The 19825-nt window shown below is 39.9% G+C and overlaps 1 protein-coding gene across 1 annotated transcript; it reads left to right on the forward strand.

The window, feature by feature from the left end:
* The first annotated feature begins 98 nt into the window (after positions 1–98).
* PSMD5 (proteasome 26S subunit, non-ATPase 5) lies at positions 99–19196 on the forward strand. Its single transcript, XM_081236152.1, has 10 exons — positions 99–339; positions 6573–6717; positions 7736–7849; positions 8285–8413; positions 10044–10153; positions 11727–11869; positions 12635–12826; positions 14765–14874; positions 15481–15621; positions 18377–19196. Exons 1-10 carry the CDS (start codon positions 167–169, stop codon positions 18632–18634), a joined length of 1515 nt encoding a protein of 504 aa, XP_081092278.1. The 5' UTR covers positions 99–166; the 3' UTR covers positions 18635–19196.
* The last annotated feature ends 629 nt before the right edge of the window (positions 19197–19825 follow it).

The following is a 19825-nucleotide window of genomic DNA, read 5'->3' on the forward strand; positions in this document are numbered from 1 at the left end:
TGTCCGGCAGCTCCGCAACTCTATTGGTGCAGTCCGGGCCGTTTTGGCCCAGTCAAAACTCGGGGAAGGGAGTCTGCGCCGGGCAGATCTCGCGAGGCTTGGAAAAGCGCGCCGGGAGCCGGGAGCTGGGAGGGTTGACTGGGGATCCCCGGCGGGAGGGGGCGTCATGGCGGCCCAGGTGCTGTCGCTGCTGAGGGAGGTGTCTCGGCTGGAAGCGCCGCTGGAGGAGCTGCGCGCTCTGCAGTCGGTGCTGCAGTCGGTGCCTCTCAGCGAGCTCCGCGAGCAAGCGGCGGAACTGCACCTTGGCCCGCTTTTCTCCCTGCTCAACGAGAACCATCGGTGAGATGACCCCGCAGCTTGAGCGGGGGAGAGCGACACCCCCAAGTATGGAGACGGGGATGGGGGTGGTGGTGACGGGGGAGGCTTTTCCCAGTCGCAGTGAAGGTTGAATATCGCTGAAATTTCAGAGAGGGAAGGATCCTGGGCTGAGAGGCGAGAGACGGGGTTCAAGCCCAGGCTCTGAGGTGGCCGTCGCCTGGCCTCACTGCCTTCATCCTTGAAATAGGAGGAGGAAAGCAAGGTTGCCCACCTACGGGGAGGACTCCACAATCACGTATCCAAGTCCTTGACTTTTTCCCACCTCTTAAGAAGGGGTCCTATCCTGGCAATTTGGAAGGATCCATCGATATTTTAAATTCGCATACCTTTGATCCAGTAATTCCCTGTTACAGAAATTTAACATGCAGGTATACTCACACACAAAATGTACTGTATATACAGGAATATTCATAACAGAAGGAGGCAGCAAAAAACCAAACCAAACCAAACAAAAAAACTAGGAACCACCTGAATATCTATTAAAAGGGGATTCTTAAATTATGACGCGACTGTAATACTATGCAGCTATTAGGAAAATTGAGGTAGATCTATATATGTGGACATAGAAAGATCTCTAATATATGTTGCTGAATGAAAGAAGAAAATTGTAGGAGTTTGTAATCCCGTTATGCGTAATTTTTAAAAAGGATTACCACCCCCCACACCCACTTGAACACAGGCCAGTGTAGCTTTTGGAATAGCTGAAAGATACATCAGAAACTATTAATATGGTAGTGGGACTTAGAATGGTAGGATGGCAACTTTTACTTTTTATGTACATCTGTAGTATTTGATTTAAAAACACTTTGTATTTGATCATCTGATAACTTAAAAGACTTTTTAAATGTTTGTGATCCAGAAATTTAAAAGTGACCTTTCTTCTTGAAAAGATAATGAATCACTGAATCAACACTGGATGATTTCAGAGGGCTTTCTTGGCTCTGACCTTCTAAGAATCCTCCCTTTTTCATATGTGTTCTCCCTTCATTAATTCTGTTAATTAACATTATTCAGGTCTGCCTATGAAATCTCTACTTGTCCATTTTAATTCAGGCCCTCATTTTCTCCCTCTCGCTAGGTCTGTTGCATTAGTCTGACTTCTCATTACCTCTGAGTTTCCTTGTCTAGTGTGTTCTTCCCACGTTGCAACCACAGAGAACTCCTCAGGATATTTGGCTCACATCTTTGCCATGGTTTCCCATTGCCTCCAGTGTAAAATCATGACTTGTTAGTCTGGCACTTGGACCTTTACAATATATTTCCATCCTACTTTTCCAGCCTCATCTTTTTCCACTCTACACATATTTCATCTGCTCCAGCTACCAAGTGGCATTACTTTCCCTTGAGCATGACTTGGCACTTTCCTAACTTTGTTCATGCCAGTCCTTCTAACTGAAATGCCTTCCCCTCCAAATCTGTCCATCTTTTAAGGCCCAGGTGAAGTGCCACCCCCTCCAAAAAGTCTTTCTTGGTCACTCCAGTTACAAGTGACTGGCCTTAGATCTCCTGAAGGACATTATCATTACTTCTCTTAATAATACTTGACACTATTGCCTTATGTTGTAATTCCATGTGTGTTTCTGTCTAGTTTGTAAATTCTTTGAAGAATTCATCTCTGCATCCCTCTTAGGGTGCAGCACATAATACAATATATGCCAAATAAAAGATTAAACTCATAAATTTTAGAGAGCCCACCTAGTCCAACCACTTCATATTATAGATGAAGAGACTTTCAGTGATCTATAAGTTAACACCAGACATGCACTAGGAACTGAAATGAAGGGGAGTTTGAAGAATAAGGTCTGTGGGGTCATGGTTTGCTGAATAAAGGAGCAGCTCTCTAGGAAACAATTTTAATGGAAATTTAAAGACAAGGTAATTCAGAACTTAGTACATTGTAGACACCAATTGCAATTTGTGGGAATAATTCTCTGGATAGTGGATTAGCAGTCTCTAGATATATGGCTGTTTTCCTGCACTATATATTGGTTCGAGATCTTTTCGGATAGATGTAAACCTAGAATCATTTTTTTAAAGATAAATTTATTTATTTATTTTTGGCTGCACTGGGTCTTCGTTACTGTGCACGGGCTTTCTCTCTAATTGCGGCGAGCAGGGACTACTCTTAGTTGCGGTGTGCGGGCTTCTAGTTGCGGTGGCTTCTCTTGTTGCAGAGCACGGGTTCTAGGTGTGCAGGCTTCAGTAGTTGCGGCATGTGGGCTCAGTAGTTGTGTCTCATGGGCTTAGTTGCTCCGTGGCATGTGGGATCTTCCCGGACCAGGGCTCGAACCCATGTCCCCTGCATTGACAGGCAGATTCTTAGCCACTGCGCCACCAGGGAAGTCCATAAACCTAGAATCTTGACCAGAGTTTTTGTGAGAGAAAGTAAGTCCTAAGATCACTGCTTTACAACATGGAAGGCAAGCAAGACTGATTGTACATTATTAATTCTTTGGCTTCTTGGTACCGAAGGGCCACATGTGACCTTAAATCTGTGCAATATACAGTTTAATCTACCATTGCTTTAAAAAAAAAAAAAAGCTTTATTGAGATATAATTTACCTAAAATAAACTGCACATAATAAAATATGCAGTTTGACAAGTTTTGACATGTATATACTCATGAAACCATCACTACAATCAAGGTAGCAAAAATGTCTCTATAGATGAGTTTGCCATTTTTTTTTCAAGAGTTTCATATAAGTGGTGTCATACAGCATGTACTCTTTTGTTTGCTTTCTTTCACTTGGCAGTTATTTTAAAATTTATCCATGTGGTGTGAATGAATACTTGATTCCTTTTTATTTCTGAGTAGTTCTCCATTGTATAGATGAATCACAGTTTGTTTATGAACCACCTGTTGATGGACATTTGCGTTATCTCCGTGTGGGTATATTACAATAACACTGCTATGAACATTTGTGTACAAGTCTTTACATAGACACATTTTTTTTCTTTTCTCTTTGAGTAAATACCTAGGAGTGGAATGACTGGATCATATGGTAGGTGTATGTTTAACTTTGAAAAAACTGCCAAACTGTTTTCCAAAGTGATTATATCATTTTACATTCCTACCAGAAGTGTATGAGAGTGGATTATAAGCTTAAATATAAAACCTAAAACTAAAACTTCTAGAAGAAAACATAGAAAAAAAATTTTGTGACCTTGGCTTAAACAAAAATTTCTTTAATGTGACACCAAAAGAATGATCCATAGGAGAACAAATTCATAAATTGGACTTCATCAAAATTAAACATTCTGCTCTTCAGAGGTCACAGTTAAGAGAATGAAAAGGCGAGTCACAAATGGAGCAAAGTCTTTGCAAAGAATATATCTGATAAAGGACTTGTATTCAGAATACATAAAGAACTCTCAAAACACATAAGAAGAACCCAGTTTTAAAATGGGCAGAATATTTGAACAAGATGTGTGGATAACAAATCAGCAAATGAAAAGATACTCAACATCATTAGTCATTAGGGAAATGTAAATTAAAATCACACTGAGATTCTACTGCACACCTACTAGAATGGCTAAAACAAACAAACAGAAACATTGAAGCAACCCAAGTGTCCATCAATGGATGAATGGATAAACAAAATATGGTATACACATATACACAATGGAATATTATTCAGCCTTAAAAAGGAAGAGAATTCTGACACATGGATGAACTTTGAAGACATTTAAAAATTTTTTTTCTATTTCTTTATTTTCTTTCCTTCTTTATTTGGCTGTGTTGGGTCTTTGTTGCCGCGCACAGGCTTTCTTCAGTTGCAGCGAGTGGGAGCTACCCTTCGTTGCGGTGTGCAAGCTTCTCATTGTGGTGGCTTCTGTCGTTGTGGAGCATGGGCTCTAGGCACGCGGGCTCAGTAATTGTGGCTCGCAGGCTCTAGAGCGCAGGCTCAGTAGTTGTGGCGCACGGGCTTAGTTGCTCCGCAGCGTGTGGGATCTTCCTGGACCAGGGCACGAACCTGTGTCCCCTGCATCGGCAGGCGGATTCTTAGCCACTGTGCCACCAGGGAAGCCCCTGAAGACATATTAAGTGAAATAAACCAGATACAAAACGGTAGGTAAATATTGTATGATTCCACTTATATGAGGTACTTAGAGTAGTCAAATTCATAGAGACAGAAAGTGGAATGGTGGTTGCCAGGGGCCAAGGGGAGGGGAAAATGAGTTGTGTTTAATGAATACAGAGTTTCAGTTTGGGAAGATGAAAATGTTCAGGAGATGGATGGTGGTGATGGTTGCACAACAATGTGACTGTATTTAATGCCACAGAACTATACATTGAAAAATGGTTAAAATGGTGAACTTTATAGCATAGACAATTACATTTCTTTAAAAAAGAAAAGAAACCTATACCTATTAGCAATCACTCCCATTCCCCTTCTCATCTCTCCCTTATCCCCTGGCAACCAGGAATCTGCTTTCTGTCTCTATGGATTTGTCTGTTCTGGACATTTCATGTAAACGAAATAATCACATCAAAAGGAAGCCTTTTGTGTCTGGCTTTTTTCACTTAGCATAATATTTTCAAGGTTCATCCACATTGTACCATGTATTAGTACTTCATTCCTTTTTCATGGTTGAATAATATTCCATTAAGTGAATCTACACACTTAAGCATTCATTAATTGATGGACATTTGGGGTTTTTCCACTGCTATGAAAAATTGGCATACAAATTTTTGTGTGGACATGTTTTCATTTATCTTGGGTATAAAAACATTCTTAATTACTCCCTTACCCTCGATTGTGCAAAGTGCAATCGCTAAGTTAAAAGGATATGTTCATTTGCTGTGTATTGCTATGTACTGCTTAATCACCTTTTAGGAAGGCACCAATTTAACCGTATACTCCTATTAGCAATATATGAGTGCCCGTTTATTTGTACTGCCTATTAAGAGACAAGGAAGTTATTAGTGAAACGCCTCTGTATCTACATCTGGTAGTCATCAAGTTCTGCTTAATTTGCCTCCTTAATAGGTCTTGAATCTTTTCCCTCTTCTACATTCCCACTGCTACTTCCCTGTTTTGCTCCTTCATCACGTCTCACCATCAACTACCTTTTAACTGAAAATTCTTTCTCTAAAACTGATGCGGAGTGATTTCTGTAAGTCAGAGCTCATTGTGTTCCTTCTCTGCTTTAAAACCACTTCATGGCTTTCCATTGCCTTCTGGGAAGAGGCTAAATTCCATAGCAGGACATAAAAGACCTATCAGAATCCAGCTTCTGTGCATCTTTCTTGTCTCATTTCTTGTCATTCATCCTTCTCCCCACCCCATCATACCAAGCGACTTGTGGTTCCTTGAATGCATAACAGTCTCATTCCTCTGTGTCTTTTATGTGCGACTACCCCCTCTACCCGGAACCCCTCTCTTCTCTTAGATAAATCCCACATTTTAGCTCAGGTGTTACCCTCTGGGAGGCCTTCGCCGAACCCTGTGTTCTTTTCTGAGCTCCCTCAGCTTCCAGACCTAACCTATAGCATTTATCTACTTGGATTATAGTTGCCTTTTTATTTTTCTGTGTCATCCATTAAACTGAGCTCCTTGAGATTAGAGAATATATCTTATCCTTAGAGAATATGTCTTATATGTATTATCCTGGCACAGGCATGGCACATAATAGGTATTAGGTTAGTTTGTTTTTTGTTTAGTTTTGTTTTATTTATTTACTTATGGCTGCATTGGGTCTTCATTGCTACACACAGGCTTTCTCTAGTTGTGGTGGGTGGGGGCTACTCTTCATTGCAGTGCGGGGGCTTCTTGTTGTGGAGCACGGGCTCTAGGCATGAGGGCTTCAGTAGTTGTGGCACGTGGGCTTCAGTAGTTGTGGCTCGTGGGCTTCAGTAGTTGTGGCTCGTGGGCTTCAGTAGTTGTGGCTCATGGGCTCTAGAGCACAGGCTCAGTAGTTGTGGCACATGGGCTTAGTTGCTCCATGGCACATGGGATCTTCCCAGACCAGAGCTCAAACCCATGTCCCCTGCACTGGCAGGCAGATTCTTAACTACTGTGCCACCAGGGAAGCCCGGTACTAGGTAAATTTGAATAAACTAGTAGAAGCTGGTGTTTCAAAGGGAAGTCTATGTGGAGGAGAGCCTCATTTTAAGCTAGGTGTCAGATATTAGGTTGTTGCTTCCTACCTGGTAGGACATGAATTGATGAGATCTGTGGTGTCTGTTTTAGGGAACAGACTACTTTGTGTGTATCCATCCTGGAGAGATTGCTGCAAGCTTTGGAGCCAGTTCACGTGGCCCGGAACCTCAGGGTTGACCTGCAGAGGGGACTGACTCACCCCAATGATTCTGTAAAAATCCTCACTCTGTCCCAGGTATGAAATTTTACTAGCACATAATAAGGGAATCAACATTTAGTGACCACCTGCCCTGAGCCAGGGTGTATGCTGGGAGCCAGAGACAGAGAGGTGAAGAAAACACGTGCTCTCTCTGTAGGGAGTATCTAGTCTATTCCAGTGTGCGTAGCTAACTATAACCGGCAGATACAAGCTAAAGTAAGAAGTTCCACTGAGTACCATCTGAATCAGTTAGTCATCAAATACTGAGTTCCTTTTATCAGGCATTGTGCCATATGCTGTTAGAGCTACCAAGATAAATAAAGCCCGTTTCTTCCCTCCAAGGAGCCCCTAGTCTAGAGAAAAAGATTGCCATGGTAAGTCTTATTATAGTGGCATGAGTGAAGTACTGTTATAAAGGTCACTATACCAACAAATTGAGACAGTAACTCTAACCACCCCGGTAACCAAACATGCTAGTGTTCGGGTCAAGAGCTGCTGCCAAGGATTATCTTGAAGGAATAGAAGCTGAGCAGTTAGTTATCCACTAGATGTTCAACTACTGTTTTTTCTTTTCTTCTCTGAAGTATTTATTCAAGAAAAGGAGAAAGGATCGATTTATCCATCGACCATTTATGTGCAAAACTCCGTAGGAGGTGCTTTACCTATTTAGTTTCATTTAATCTTTATTACTATCCTGCAGTTAAGTATTGTATTCCCATTTTACAGACAAAAAATTAGGCTCAAAAAAAGTTATTTGATTTGCTCAAGATCAAGAACTGAAAGTTGGTAGAACTAAGATTTGTATTGTTTTCACTCACTGAGGTGTCTCAAGTCTTAACTCACCTGTTTTGTTTTGTTTTTTCTTTCTTTTCAAAGATGTGACTATACCATCTGTGTGTTTGGCTTTAATGAATTTGGGTTATTTGGAATTTAATGACTCATAGCTGTAGTTAGTAACTCCTAAAATAACTGCACACTAAGGAAATTTGACCATCATGTGTTTCCATGTTGCCCTACCTTGGAAGAGTATTTCTGATTGTTTTTTTCCCTTCAGGTTGGAAGAATTATTGAAAATTCTGATGCTGTTACTGAGATTCTAAATAATGCTGAATTATTAAAACAAATCGTTTATTGTATTGGTGGAGAGAACCTATCTGTAGCTAAAGCGGTGAGTCAGCTACAACCATCAGCCTAAACATGCAGAGACATTAATGTCCTAAATGACAGAGAAAGGCCTTCTGGATTGAGAGGTGGAGGTTTAGAATGAATGATTTGCGTAATTGAATTTGCAGCCTCATATCGATGGTATGAAATAAATAAGTGGCATCAAAATAAAACTAGTAAACCCCTTTTATTTTCTAGAATGCACATTTCTAAATTAACCATCATAGAGCTTACATTGGGTTGCTTGATAAGAAGCTTTTTCTATTTTCTGTTGGGAATACTATGTATTTTTTCCAGTTATAAGTAATTATAGCTAAAATGTAGTGAATGCTCCTTGGGTAAGCTGCGTTCCATACACTAATTTTCATATAAATCTTATGAAGTAGAAAGTACAGTTTGGTATTTTTATGACTTAAGAGATATTTTCTTTCCTTATAAGGCCATTACATCCCTGTCAAGAATATCACTGACCCAGGCTGGACTGGAGGCTTTATTTGAAAGTAATCTGCTGGATGATTTGAAAAGTGTAATGGAAACAAATGACATTGTTCGATACAGGGTGTATGAGGTAAGACTAAAAGCATCCTTTCTGGTGCCTATAATTCAGAATGTATCAAGGCTTACATCAGAAGGCGAGGTGGCTCATTTAACATGTATTTATTGAGTATATAGTCTATGTTAGGCCCTATATATACCAGGTGCTCGGGATGTAGGGATGAACTCCCAGCCTAGTGTGTGAGACAGTCATATAAAAAATATTTACACTGCACTCTGAGTACTATAATAGAGGAGATACCATTGAAATTAGACTTTGAAAAAATTAGTGAAGTGGTAGTAAGAAGAAGCTTTGTACTGAGCAGTGTGCTAAATCCTCTCATATATATTCTCTTCAATTCTCACAGTAAACCTGATACTTCATTATCATTAATCTCGCTGTTGATGGAGTCATTGACCCAAGGCCATGCAATTAATAGATTGTATATTCAAAACAGAACCGTTTACAGTCTGATTCCCTCTTCAGAACAATGTCTTACTTTGTATTGTTAATATAATGCAATCTTGATTTTCCTTCTGCTTCTGTAGCTGTTTCTTCTTGGTCTCCTGGCTCCTTAGCCTCTATTGAACCTTTAATCGCTGGAGTTTGTGAAGGCAAGCTAGGGCCCTTATGCTCATGTTCAAACCAAACTCCTGATCTTCTCCATCCACCTCATGCCCCTAATAAAAACAGCAGCAACAAACTGGCCCCGTCTCCCAGTCCATGTGGCTGGCTGTTGGACCGCCAGCTTATTCTCTGTGAGGCCGTGTCCTCCCTGCCGTGTATCCACTCAGTCATCACGTTGTGTCAGTTTTACGTAAACTCCTGCATTTCTCTGCTTTGCTATAGCCACCACCACCCTAGTCTAAGCTACCAGTATCTCTCACCTGGACAACTGTATTTGCATCCAAACTGGTCTACTCCCATTTTTGTCACCACTAGTCTATCGCCACATGTAGTCAGAATGATCTTTTAAAAATCGAAATCTGATTCTATCGTTCCTCTGCTTAAAATACTTGGTGTCCTAGATCTCTCAGTAAGCCCTCAGAACATACTTGTTGAACGAGTAAGTGAATGGCCGACTGATAGAATGAATGAATGGATGATTTTTACAATCTGTTCGTTGTTGTTGATAGGGGCTTTTGTCCCGATTGATGGTTTCTTTTTTTTTTTTTTTTTTTAATTAATTTATTTATTTATTTTGCGGTACGCGGGTCTCTCACTGTTGTGGCCTCTCCCGTTGCGGAGCACAGGCTCCGGACGCGCAGGCCCAGCAGCCATGGCCCACAGGCCCAGCCGCTTCGCGGCATGTGGGATCCTCCCGGACCGGGGCACGAACCCGTGTCCCCTGCATCGGCAGGCGGACTCCCAACCACTGCGCCACCAGGGAAGCCCGATGGTTTCTTTTTTAAAAAGGGCAGATATACCCAGGTATATCTGGGTGAGTGTTTCTGTGCCAGAGTAATTTCTTGTGTGTTCAATGAAGTTTTCCTGCTTGTGGAGACAAATAATGGATTTTTAAAAATTCAATTATATTAAGTATATAATTTATACTAGTATATAATAGTATGTAATATACTTCCTAGTCCTGCATTTAGCTTAAAATGCCATCTAACAAGTTTGGGGCTATTTTGACCTTTCTGCTTTTTCTGTTTTCTTTCAGCTAATTGTGGAGATATCTTCTGTGTCACCAGAATCTTTAAACTACTGTACCACCAGTGGATTGGTAACGCAGCTTCTCCGAGAGCTGACCGGTGAGGATGTGTTAGTAAGGTATGTTGACGGAGAGAGTTCTTAAAGCAAAATGTCCTTTCTTGGGGTGCCAGGAGACAATCTCGGAACTTAGTGTGATCTCCCCTAGTGGAGCCTATGCTCAGGTTGCAATCTTATGACTGATTATGTCCTGAAGAAGGGGCTTTTTGAAAATTGCTCAACTTACATGGTGACAACATACCGGAACTTAGCATGACAATTCAGCTACTTTTGAACAACAGTGTTCCCTGTCCTTAGGCATGTGTGCTGTTTAAAAGTTGCCAATCACATGGTAACTGTCATTTCGTGTTACTTAATGTGTTAACATGCACATTTTATATATAGAGAGAGAAAGAGAGAGAGAGAGAATTTTTTCTTTTTTTTTTGGCCATGCCGTGTGGTTTATGGGAACATAGTTCCCCAACAAGGGATTGAACTCAGGCCCTCAGCAGTGAAAGTGCCGACTCTTAACCACTAGACTGCCAGAGAATTCCCAACATGCATGTTTTTTGATGTCTTTAAATAATAGCACTATGGCATGATAGAAGAAACATGGACTTTTGAAAATGAGTGAGAATTGGGCTTACATGCATCTCTACTACTTAGTAGCTGTTTGACCTTAGACAAATTATTGTAACCTGTCTGCACCTGAGTTTCCTTATCTCTTAAATGGAACAATGACAATTGTGTAAAGAAGATAATATGAGGATTAAGTGAATTGACCATAGAGACCAGTACAATGGCCGATACAGGCTCTCAAAAAAATGTTAATTCCAGTCTCTTTACTCCCAGCCCCTATTCCTTAAGTCCCCTTGAATATCTGCCGAGTGTTTCCTTGGATATTCCACAATTTACTAACACATCCCCACTGTTGAATACTTGGTTCAAGTATTTTGCTGTTATAAGAGCACTATAGTTACCTTTGTGTACACAGGACTTTGCTTTCCTTATCTTAAATGATTTTCTGATTGTCCTGTGTTCTTTAAATGTGATTGAATTTGTTGAACTCACATGCATAAACCAGTCCTCAGTCATACTGTTTCAGAGCATTTGAGTTACATTGTTTCAAAGCCTTCCTAATAAGGAAATTATTTTGTTAAATTTCTTTAACTTAGTATCAGACTTTGTGACATAGGAAACAACCTTGCAAATAGTCAGTTAAAATACCTTAGGATCAACTATAAAAATACTTTTTTTAGTTAATTGAGGAAATTTGGTCATGGGTAGGCTTTAGATGATACCAAAGAATCATTTTTTAAATATGTGGTAAAGGCATTATAATTTTGTGAGAAAATATTCATGTTTGACATTTCAAAATAAAACAAAGGTTGAAAAACTCTTTGAAGAGGTAGTTGTGTTTTAATGGAAACAATAATGGGCCTCAAATCAGAAGGTCATGATTTAAGTCTTAACTGCCTTGTAAAAACAATGTGATTCTGGACAAGTTACAATTTTCTCATCCTTGTGTCCTGATCTGAAAAGTAGAGCCAGGATCAGTCACCTTTCACACTTGGTGGGAAGAATTAAATAAAATAACCTATATGAAAACAGTTTATAAACTATACTAATCATATGCAAAATCTTGGCATTACAGAGCCACCTGTATAGAAATGGTGACATCACTGGCATATACTCATCATGGACGACAGTACCTCGCTCAAGAAGGAGTAATTGACCAGATTTCTAATATAATTGTTGGGGCAGATTCAGACCCTTTCTCTAGCTTCTATTTGCCAGGTAAGAAATACTGACACTTGTGGAAATGACAGTGTATGTTTTGTTTCAGAGTTATTTCTGACAGGGGAGGCCAGGGATTGTTTTCTGTAGAGCTCATTCCCTTAAGATGATACCCATAGCTCCTTAATGAAGTGGAATCTATTGCTTTGAGAGCCATGCACTGTTGAGTCTAATTTTCTGGAAATATTGCTGTTTAGAGCATTAGGCTGTTTCCCTTGAACCTTAGCCAAAAGAACCATAATAAAACTACTAGTAATGATACTTACAGTATATTTCACCGATTCATCAAATCTTGAGTTGGAATCTTTATCTAATATAGAATTATTCTAGCCATTCTGTTGTAGGACTTGGTTGATTCGTTTTTCTTGAGCACTTCCAGAAATTGGAAATTAATTTTAGATAGCCTCGCTTATTTCGTCGATGAACATCTCTGTTTAAAAATTTCTTCCTGATAATGACTCCAAACTTGCCTTCCTATAATTTGTATCTGCTGGTCCTTGTTCTTTATTCTCCCTCTTGCATATGACAATGCTTCAGTATTCGGACCCAGCTCCGTTGACACCCTGAGATTTCTATTCCGTCAGGACCACACATCACAGGTCCTTCAGTATCTCCTTATGGTCTGTCTGATTTCCAGGCAACACAGTACTGTAACCTTTCTCCTCTTTCTGACCTAAAGTTTATTACTGTCCCATGAAAACCTAGGGCCCACAATTTATGCTATCTTCTTTTTCTGTTAAAATATATTCTTGTAAATATCTTCAGGATTTGTGAAGTTTTTTGGAAACCTGGCTATCATGGATAGTCCTCAGCAGATCTGTGAGCGTTATCCTGTCTTTGTGGAAAAAGTCTTTGAAATGACAGAAAGTCAAGACCCCACCATGATTGGTATAGCAGTGGACACAATTGGAATTCTAGGATCCAATGTTGAAGGAAAACAAGTTTTACAGAAAACAGGTTGGTATGACTTGTTTTGGCTTTCCTTAAGGATATCTCTTTTTTGGGGGGGGGGACAAGAATTCATCATATAAGTTCATTTGCTTGTATGTTAACTGCATAGTAGAAACTACTTTTACAGATGGCAGTCTTTTTACCATGACCTTGGACTAATCCCTAAAAAGTCTCATAATTATTACTGAATTTTTTTTTAACTTGGCTGGACCAAGCACTCTTTCCCCTCTACATCTTTCTTAAATAGTATTCATAGTACAAAGGCCATAGTCTGGAGTCAGAAAGACCTGGATTCATGTCCCAGTTCTAACACTAACTTAGCTTTTTGAGCTTCACTTACTCACTTCACTACTCTAGGCCTCACTTTCCTTATGTATAAAAAGAGTATAACAACTACTTCTCAGGGTTGTTGTGAATATTTACTGAAAAGACACATTTGTTTTATATTTATATGTCAAGGAAGGGAAACAGAAATATGTTACAAGATTTTATGTTAAGAGTGATACTTTAATGGCACATCCATGAGTATCTTGCAAGTACTATGAATTCTACACACAAAAAAATGTACAGCAGGGCCTCCCTGGTGGCGCAGTGGTTGAGAGTCCGCCTGCTGATGCAGGGGATACGGGTTCGTGCCCCGGTCTGGGAGGATCCCATATGCCGCGGAGCGGCTGGGCCCGTGAGCCATGGCCGCTGGGCCTGCGCGTCCGGAGCCTGTGCTCCGCAGCGGGAGAGGCCACAACAGTGAGAGGCCCGCATACCGCAAAAAGAAAAAAAAAAAAAAATGTACAGCACTGTTAAAACCCTTGTGAAATATATGTTGAAAATTATATATAATGTTTATCACAGCTAGTATCCAGGTTATGTGTACTTTTCTAACTGCTTGTACCTATGACATATGATCCTTTTACAATCTTGCAAAGAACATACTGTTGTCATTCTCATTTTACAGATAAGGTAGGTGACACTCAGAGAAGTTGAGAAAATTTTCTAAGATCATTCAGACTGTGGGGCAGCTGCTACTCAAATCCAGGTCCTTTGATTCCAGAGCTCTACACTTTAACTTACATATGCTGTATTGCATATGAATGTGTTTTAGGCCTGTCACTTGGTTTCTGACCACATGTTTATTTTTATATTGGTTTAGGTTGGTAGCAGTCATAGTATATGAAAGCATACTTTTAAAAATCTCATTGTTCACTTAACACCCATTAGGATGGCTATTATTTTTTAAAAAAACAGAAAATAACAAATGTTGACAGGATGTGAGAAATTGGAACCCCTGTGCATATCTGGTGGGAATGTAAAATGGTACAGCTGCTGTGGAAACATGGTGGTTCCTCAAAAAATTAAACATAGAATTACCATATGATCCAGCAATTCCACTTCTAGGTATATACCCAAAAGAATTGAAAACAGGGGGTTAAATAGATGTTTGTACATCTGTGTTCATTAACAGCGTTATTCACAATAACCAAAAAGGGTAGAAACAACCCAGTGTTCATTGATGCATGAGTGGATAAACAAAATGTGATATATACATTCAAAGGCATATTATTCAGTCTTAAAAAGGAATGTAATTCTGACACATGCTACATCATGGGGGAACCTTGAAGACACAGTGCTAAGTGAAATAAGCCAAACACAAAAAGACAAATATTGTATGATTCCACTTATACATGGTACCTAGAATAGTCAAATTCACAGAGACAGAAAATAGAATAGTGGTTACCAGGGGACGGGGGGTGGGGGGAAAGGAGAGTTGTTGATTAATGAGTACAGAGTTTCAGTTTGAGATGATGAAAAAGTTCTGGAGATGGGTGGTGGTGATGGTTGCCCAACAGTGTGAATGTACTGAGCTGTATGCTTAAAAATGGTTAAAATGATAAACTTTATGTTATGTGTATTTTACCACAATAAAAAATATCTTGTTATTCTTCAAAGGAGCTCGCTTTGAACGCTTGCTGATGAGAATAGGATATCAAGCAAAGAATGCCTCAACAGAGCTCAAAATTAGGTGTTTGGATGCAATTTCATCTCTCTTTTATTTACCAGTAAGTAGATTGGGAAATTAATGAAGAACAGTGGTATATCTGGGGGAGAATAAATCTGTATAATACTAGTTAACTTACTATAAATGTTGACCAAATAAATGCCATCTTTCTCACTCTTAGTGAAAGAAGATAACCCTCATTATATCACTAGTGACATTTTTAAAGTTAAAATGGAATCATAGAGTATTAGAACTGGATAGGACCCTAGAGATTGCTTAATCAACCCCATCAAAAAAGAAACAAGACAAGGCTTCCCTGGTGGCGCAGTGGTTGAGAGTCCGCCTGCCGATGCAGGGGACATGGGTTCGTGCCCCGGTCCAGGAAGATCCCACATGCCACGGAGCAGCTGGGCCTGTGAGCCATGGCCGCTGAGCCTGCGCGTCTGGAGCCTGTGCTCCCCAACGGGAGAGGCCACAACAGTGAGAGGCCCGCATACCGCAAAAAAAAAAAGAAAGAAAGAAACAAAACTGGGGAAGTCTGGGCTGAGTTGGGGAAGAATGCTCCAGACTTGGCAGAGCTCACACAGCTAGTTAATGACAGGGTATGATCAGAACCCAGGTTTCCTGGCTTCCTAATGTCTTGAGGTTTTCCTTTTCTGTCTTGTAGCCTGAGCAGCAGACTGATGACCTCCTGAGGATGACAGAATCCTGGTTTTCTTCTTTATCTCAGGACCCGCTGGAGCTCTTCCGTGGCATCAGTAATCAACCCTTCCTTGAACTACACTGTGCTGCCTTAAAAGTGTTCACGGTAGGCATCCTCTTCTTTTCCATGCCTTCTGGGACTCTGCCAGTTCAACACATGTGTACTTACAATGAGCCAGTCTCTCTGCCATGCCCTGGGGATGCACAAGTGCATAGGAAGTTTCTGCCCTCTACTATTAGCGTAGACTAATTAGGGAGACAAATATGTAAACAAATGGTTTCAGTAAAAGATATTAGGTGCTGTGGCAAAATGTTCGAGGGTGCTGTGGGATCACAATTAATTCCGCATTCCTTATCTGCCATCAAGCAAGCCCTTACTACCTTAGCCCTAGTTTTCCTCAGCCTTATTTCCTGCCATTCACTTCTGGCACTGGCAGCTCTAGTGATAGCAGACTGCTTGCTTCATATCTCTGGACCCTCGTGTACGCTCTACATTCAACACTCTTCCCTGAGCTTGCTTGTTAATCTCTTATTTATTCTTCAAGGACTAACTCAGATGTCTCTTCAGCAAGCTTTGCCCAAACCCACAAGGTTGAGTTAAGCAGTGCTGGCTTTCCTACTTTGCATTTATTCATTTATTCAGCAAATATTTGTCGAGTTTATTTTCTTTGCTAGGTTCTGGGGATAAAGTAGTGAACAAAAGATACAAAGACCTTCCTTTCATGTAGCTCATCGTCTACTGAAGGACTCAAGCAGTAAATATAATTATAAAGTTAATTGTATAATTATAGTTGTGGTAAGGATCATACCTCTGTGTTCTGTTTATTACACTTTGTTGAAAATGTTTATTTATTGACCTATTCAACAGAGTTTATTGAAAATAGGAGCCATAGCTGATTTAACTTTGTAGCTTCAGCACTTGCTGTGGTTCCCTGGGCTCATAGAAATGTAGTCATCACTTTAGTAATCTTAATAATGGGATCTCAGGCAGTATGCTTGGCCTAGAGAGGGAGGGAACAAGGAGGGGGGGGCAACAAGAGAGGGAAGGCTGGACTTCCCTGGTGGCGCAGTGGTTAAGAATCCGCCTGCCAGTGCAGGGGACACGGGTTTGAGCCCTGGTCCGGGAAGATCCCACATGCCACGGAGCAACTAAACCCGTGCGCCATAACTACTGGGCCTGTGCTCTAGAGCCCACGAGCCACAACTTCTGAGCCCGTGTGCTGCAACTACTGAAGCCTGCGCGCCTAGAGCCCATGCTCCACAACAAGAGAAGCCATCACAGTGAGAAGCCTGCACACCGCAACGAACAGTAGCCCCCGCTCGCCGCAACTAGAGAAAGCCCGTGCGCAGCAACAAAGACCCAACGCAGCCAAAAATAAAGAAAATTTTTTTAAAAAGTGGGAAGGCTTCCTGCAGGATGTGATACAGGATCTGCGTCTTGAAGGATACAGGATACCTGTCAACTTCAAGAATGTTGTTTTTAGACTGTTTCATCCTTGTCAGTAGTCACTGTGATGGTCATTTTGGCTCCTGTGCTGGTATTCTCATTATTTGTTTTTTTCCCACTCTTCTACCTTATGCTCCACTTAGCCGTAGTTGTAGAGATAATTTTTGATTTACTGGTTTGGGCAGCTGTTTTTATTTCAACCCACCCATCCTCAACTATTGTTAAGTAGGCTGATGTTTCTCAAACTGTAATGTCTTGTTAAAATGTAGATTCTCATTCATTGGTTCTGGAATAGAGCCTGAGATCCTGAATTTCTAACAAGTTCACAGGTGATGCTGAAGCTGATGGTCTGCAGAACACATTTTGAGAGGAAGACATAGGCTGTAAACTTGATTGTGCCTTGTTCTACATTAGAATATAGTAGTGAGGTTTTTAAAAACATTTTTTATAAACGTTGCTTATTCATTATTTTTAAATTTGGAAAAGATTGAGAAGTAGACATTTTTTAAAGCACATAGTCATACCTGTTTGGTATGACTTTAAGGTGTTTCCTTTTAGTATTGGTATTAGTATTTATCTATTTATTGGTGTAATATTTCAAACATACAGTCATACCTTGCTACCTCTGCCCAATCCAATTCCCCTTCCTCCCTCTCTGAATGTAATCACTTTCATGAATTCAGGGTTTACAAGTGCACCCGTGATTTTGTACTTTTACTATCTATGCATATATGCTTAAATTACAGTATTTTAAATATTCTTAAACTTTGCAAATGGTATTGTGCTCTTCATATCATTCTGCAATTTCCTTTTTCTCCCTAATGTTATGTTTTTAAGATTTATCTATATTAAAAGAGGCAATTAGAAAGGCATTAGTATTTCATTGTATAGCCACAGTGTGTCAATCTCCAGTAAATGAAGATTTAGATAGCATCTATTACAAATGATGCTACAATGAACATTCTCGAAAATATCCTCTTATGCACATGTATGAGAGTTTCTTTAGGGTAGTCTTTTCTTCTCAAGTCTTTGTCTTGAGTTTTCCACTGTTGTAACTATGCCATGTGTATAATTTGGATCTACTTTTTTCATATAACAGATTTACCTATCCTTTATAAACTTTATTCTTAATGTTTATTTATTATTGCTATATACCATAATTTACTAACTCATCTTCCCACTATTAGGGATTTATAGTGTACCTTTCACAGTGTGATGAGCATCTTTGTTTACAGATTTTTTAAATATTTTGATTATTTTCTTAAGTTAGAGTTTCAGGAGGGAATTTACTTGGGCAAAATGTAACATTTTTAAGGTTCATGTTGCCAAATTTCTTTCTAAGGTTTGTGCCATCCCATTAACAAACTTAACTTAAGGCTCAGAGGAATTGTGTTCTTTTCCCCTTCTATTTCAGGCCATTGCAAACCAACCCTGGGCTCAGAAACTTATGTTTAACAGTCCAGGTTTTGTAGAATATGTGATGGACCGGTCCGTAGAGCGTGACAAAGCTTCAAAGGATGCCAAATATGAACTGGTGAAAGCACTTGCCAATTCTAAGACAATTGCAGAAATCTTTGGGAACCCAAATTATTTGAGGCTCAGAACTTACCTGAGCGAAGGTCCATACTATGTGAAACCTATTTCCACAACAGCAGTGGAAGGAGCAGAGTGATTTCTTCTAGAGTTTGGACCATTTATTGACCAAAATTTCTCCTGAGGCATTTGACTCCATCTGTATTTTACAAAACAGAGACTTCCCTCCCACCAGAATTATCATGGAGTGTCTAATGTAATTTTATCACCAACATTTGTTGTGTTTCTACATTGAAATTCAGTGTAAAGCCAGGAAAGCAGGCAAACTTGATCGTAATTGAACCAGATGTTTCTCAGATTCCTTTGACTGCCTTAGTCTTTGCAAGAAGATGGAAGTTTTGTTCTTCTCCCAGAAAATTTTCATGGACTTACTCACCATCTTATTTTAAAATCCACTTTAACTAAAATGGAACCAAATTGTTTCTGAATTCTTTCTATCCCCCCACTCCCTTATTTTTTTGGTCTTTTTTTCCCTTCTGATTCGACTTTCAAAGTCTTGGATATAAATATTCTTTGAAAAACAAGTAATATGCAATCTTAAAATTATGTTCCCTATACTAAGAATAAATACTTTTGTTAATAAGGTCTCTTTTGCTTTTTTGTTCCTATTATTCCTTTGAAAAATAGATAATAAATCTTTTTTAAATGTTTCTAGTGTTCCTCGATGCTTTTTTTTTTGCTGTTTATCAAGGCATCTTACTGTGTTGTGGTTTTGGGTGGGGAGGAGTGATAACATGCTAAACCAGAAAGGTCCCCAAACTGTCATTTTATTTATTGGTGGGGCATCGTTGTTGAGAGCTTTGCTTTTAATTTCTGAGATCCATCAGGTCCACATTGAGTTGATCAGAGAGAGGGAAACTGACTCCTAATAACTAGAGTCAGAATGGAGGGGTCACTGTGCCTAAACCAGGATACCATCTTACTGATTAACAAAGGATGCACTTGCTTTTCATTGACAAAAAATGTTCCCACCTGTTTTCCAGTGCTGTGCTCTCTAAACAGCAAAGTGACCACCAATCCAGAGGTTTCTACATGAATATGTTATCAGAGTGTGATGGTTCAGAATGGAGAGATAGGTTTCTTTCAAGCCATGGTGGTGATGTTGATAAACCAGCCCTGCTCTGTTACAAAATGATTCTCAAGTGACTGGAATTTTCTTGTCCCCAGATTAGTCATCTCTGTTCCGCCATCTCTGGTATCCGTGAGTCCCCTTTTTCCATCTTTCCATATGGGCCATTTTCCTACTGCTAATACCACTAAATTTCTGTTG

The sequence above is a fragment of the Mesoplodon bidens genome (genome assembly GCF_964165515.1).
Source record: "Mesoplodon bidens genome assembly, chromosome: 6".
Taxonomy (NCBI): domain Eukaryota; kingdom Metazoa; phylum Chordata; class Mammalia; order Artiodactyla; family Ziphiidae; genus Mesoplodon; species Mesoplodon bidens.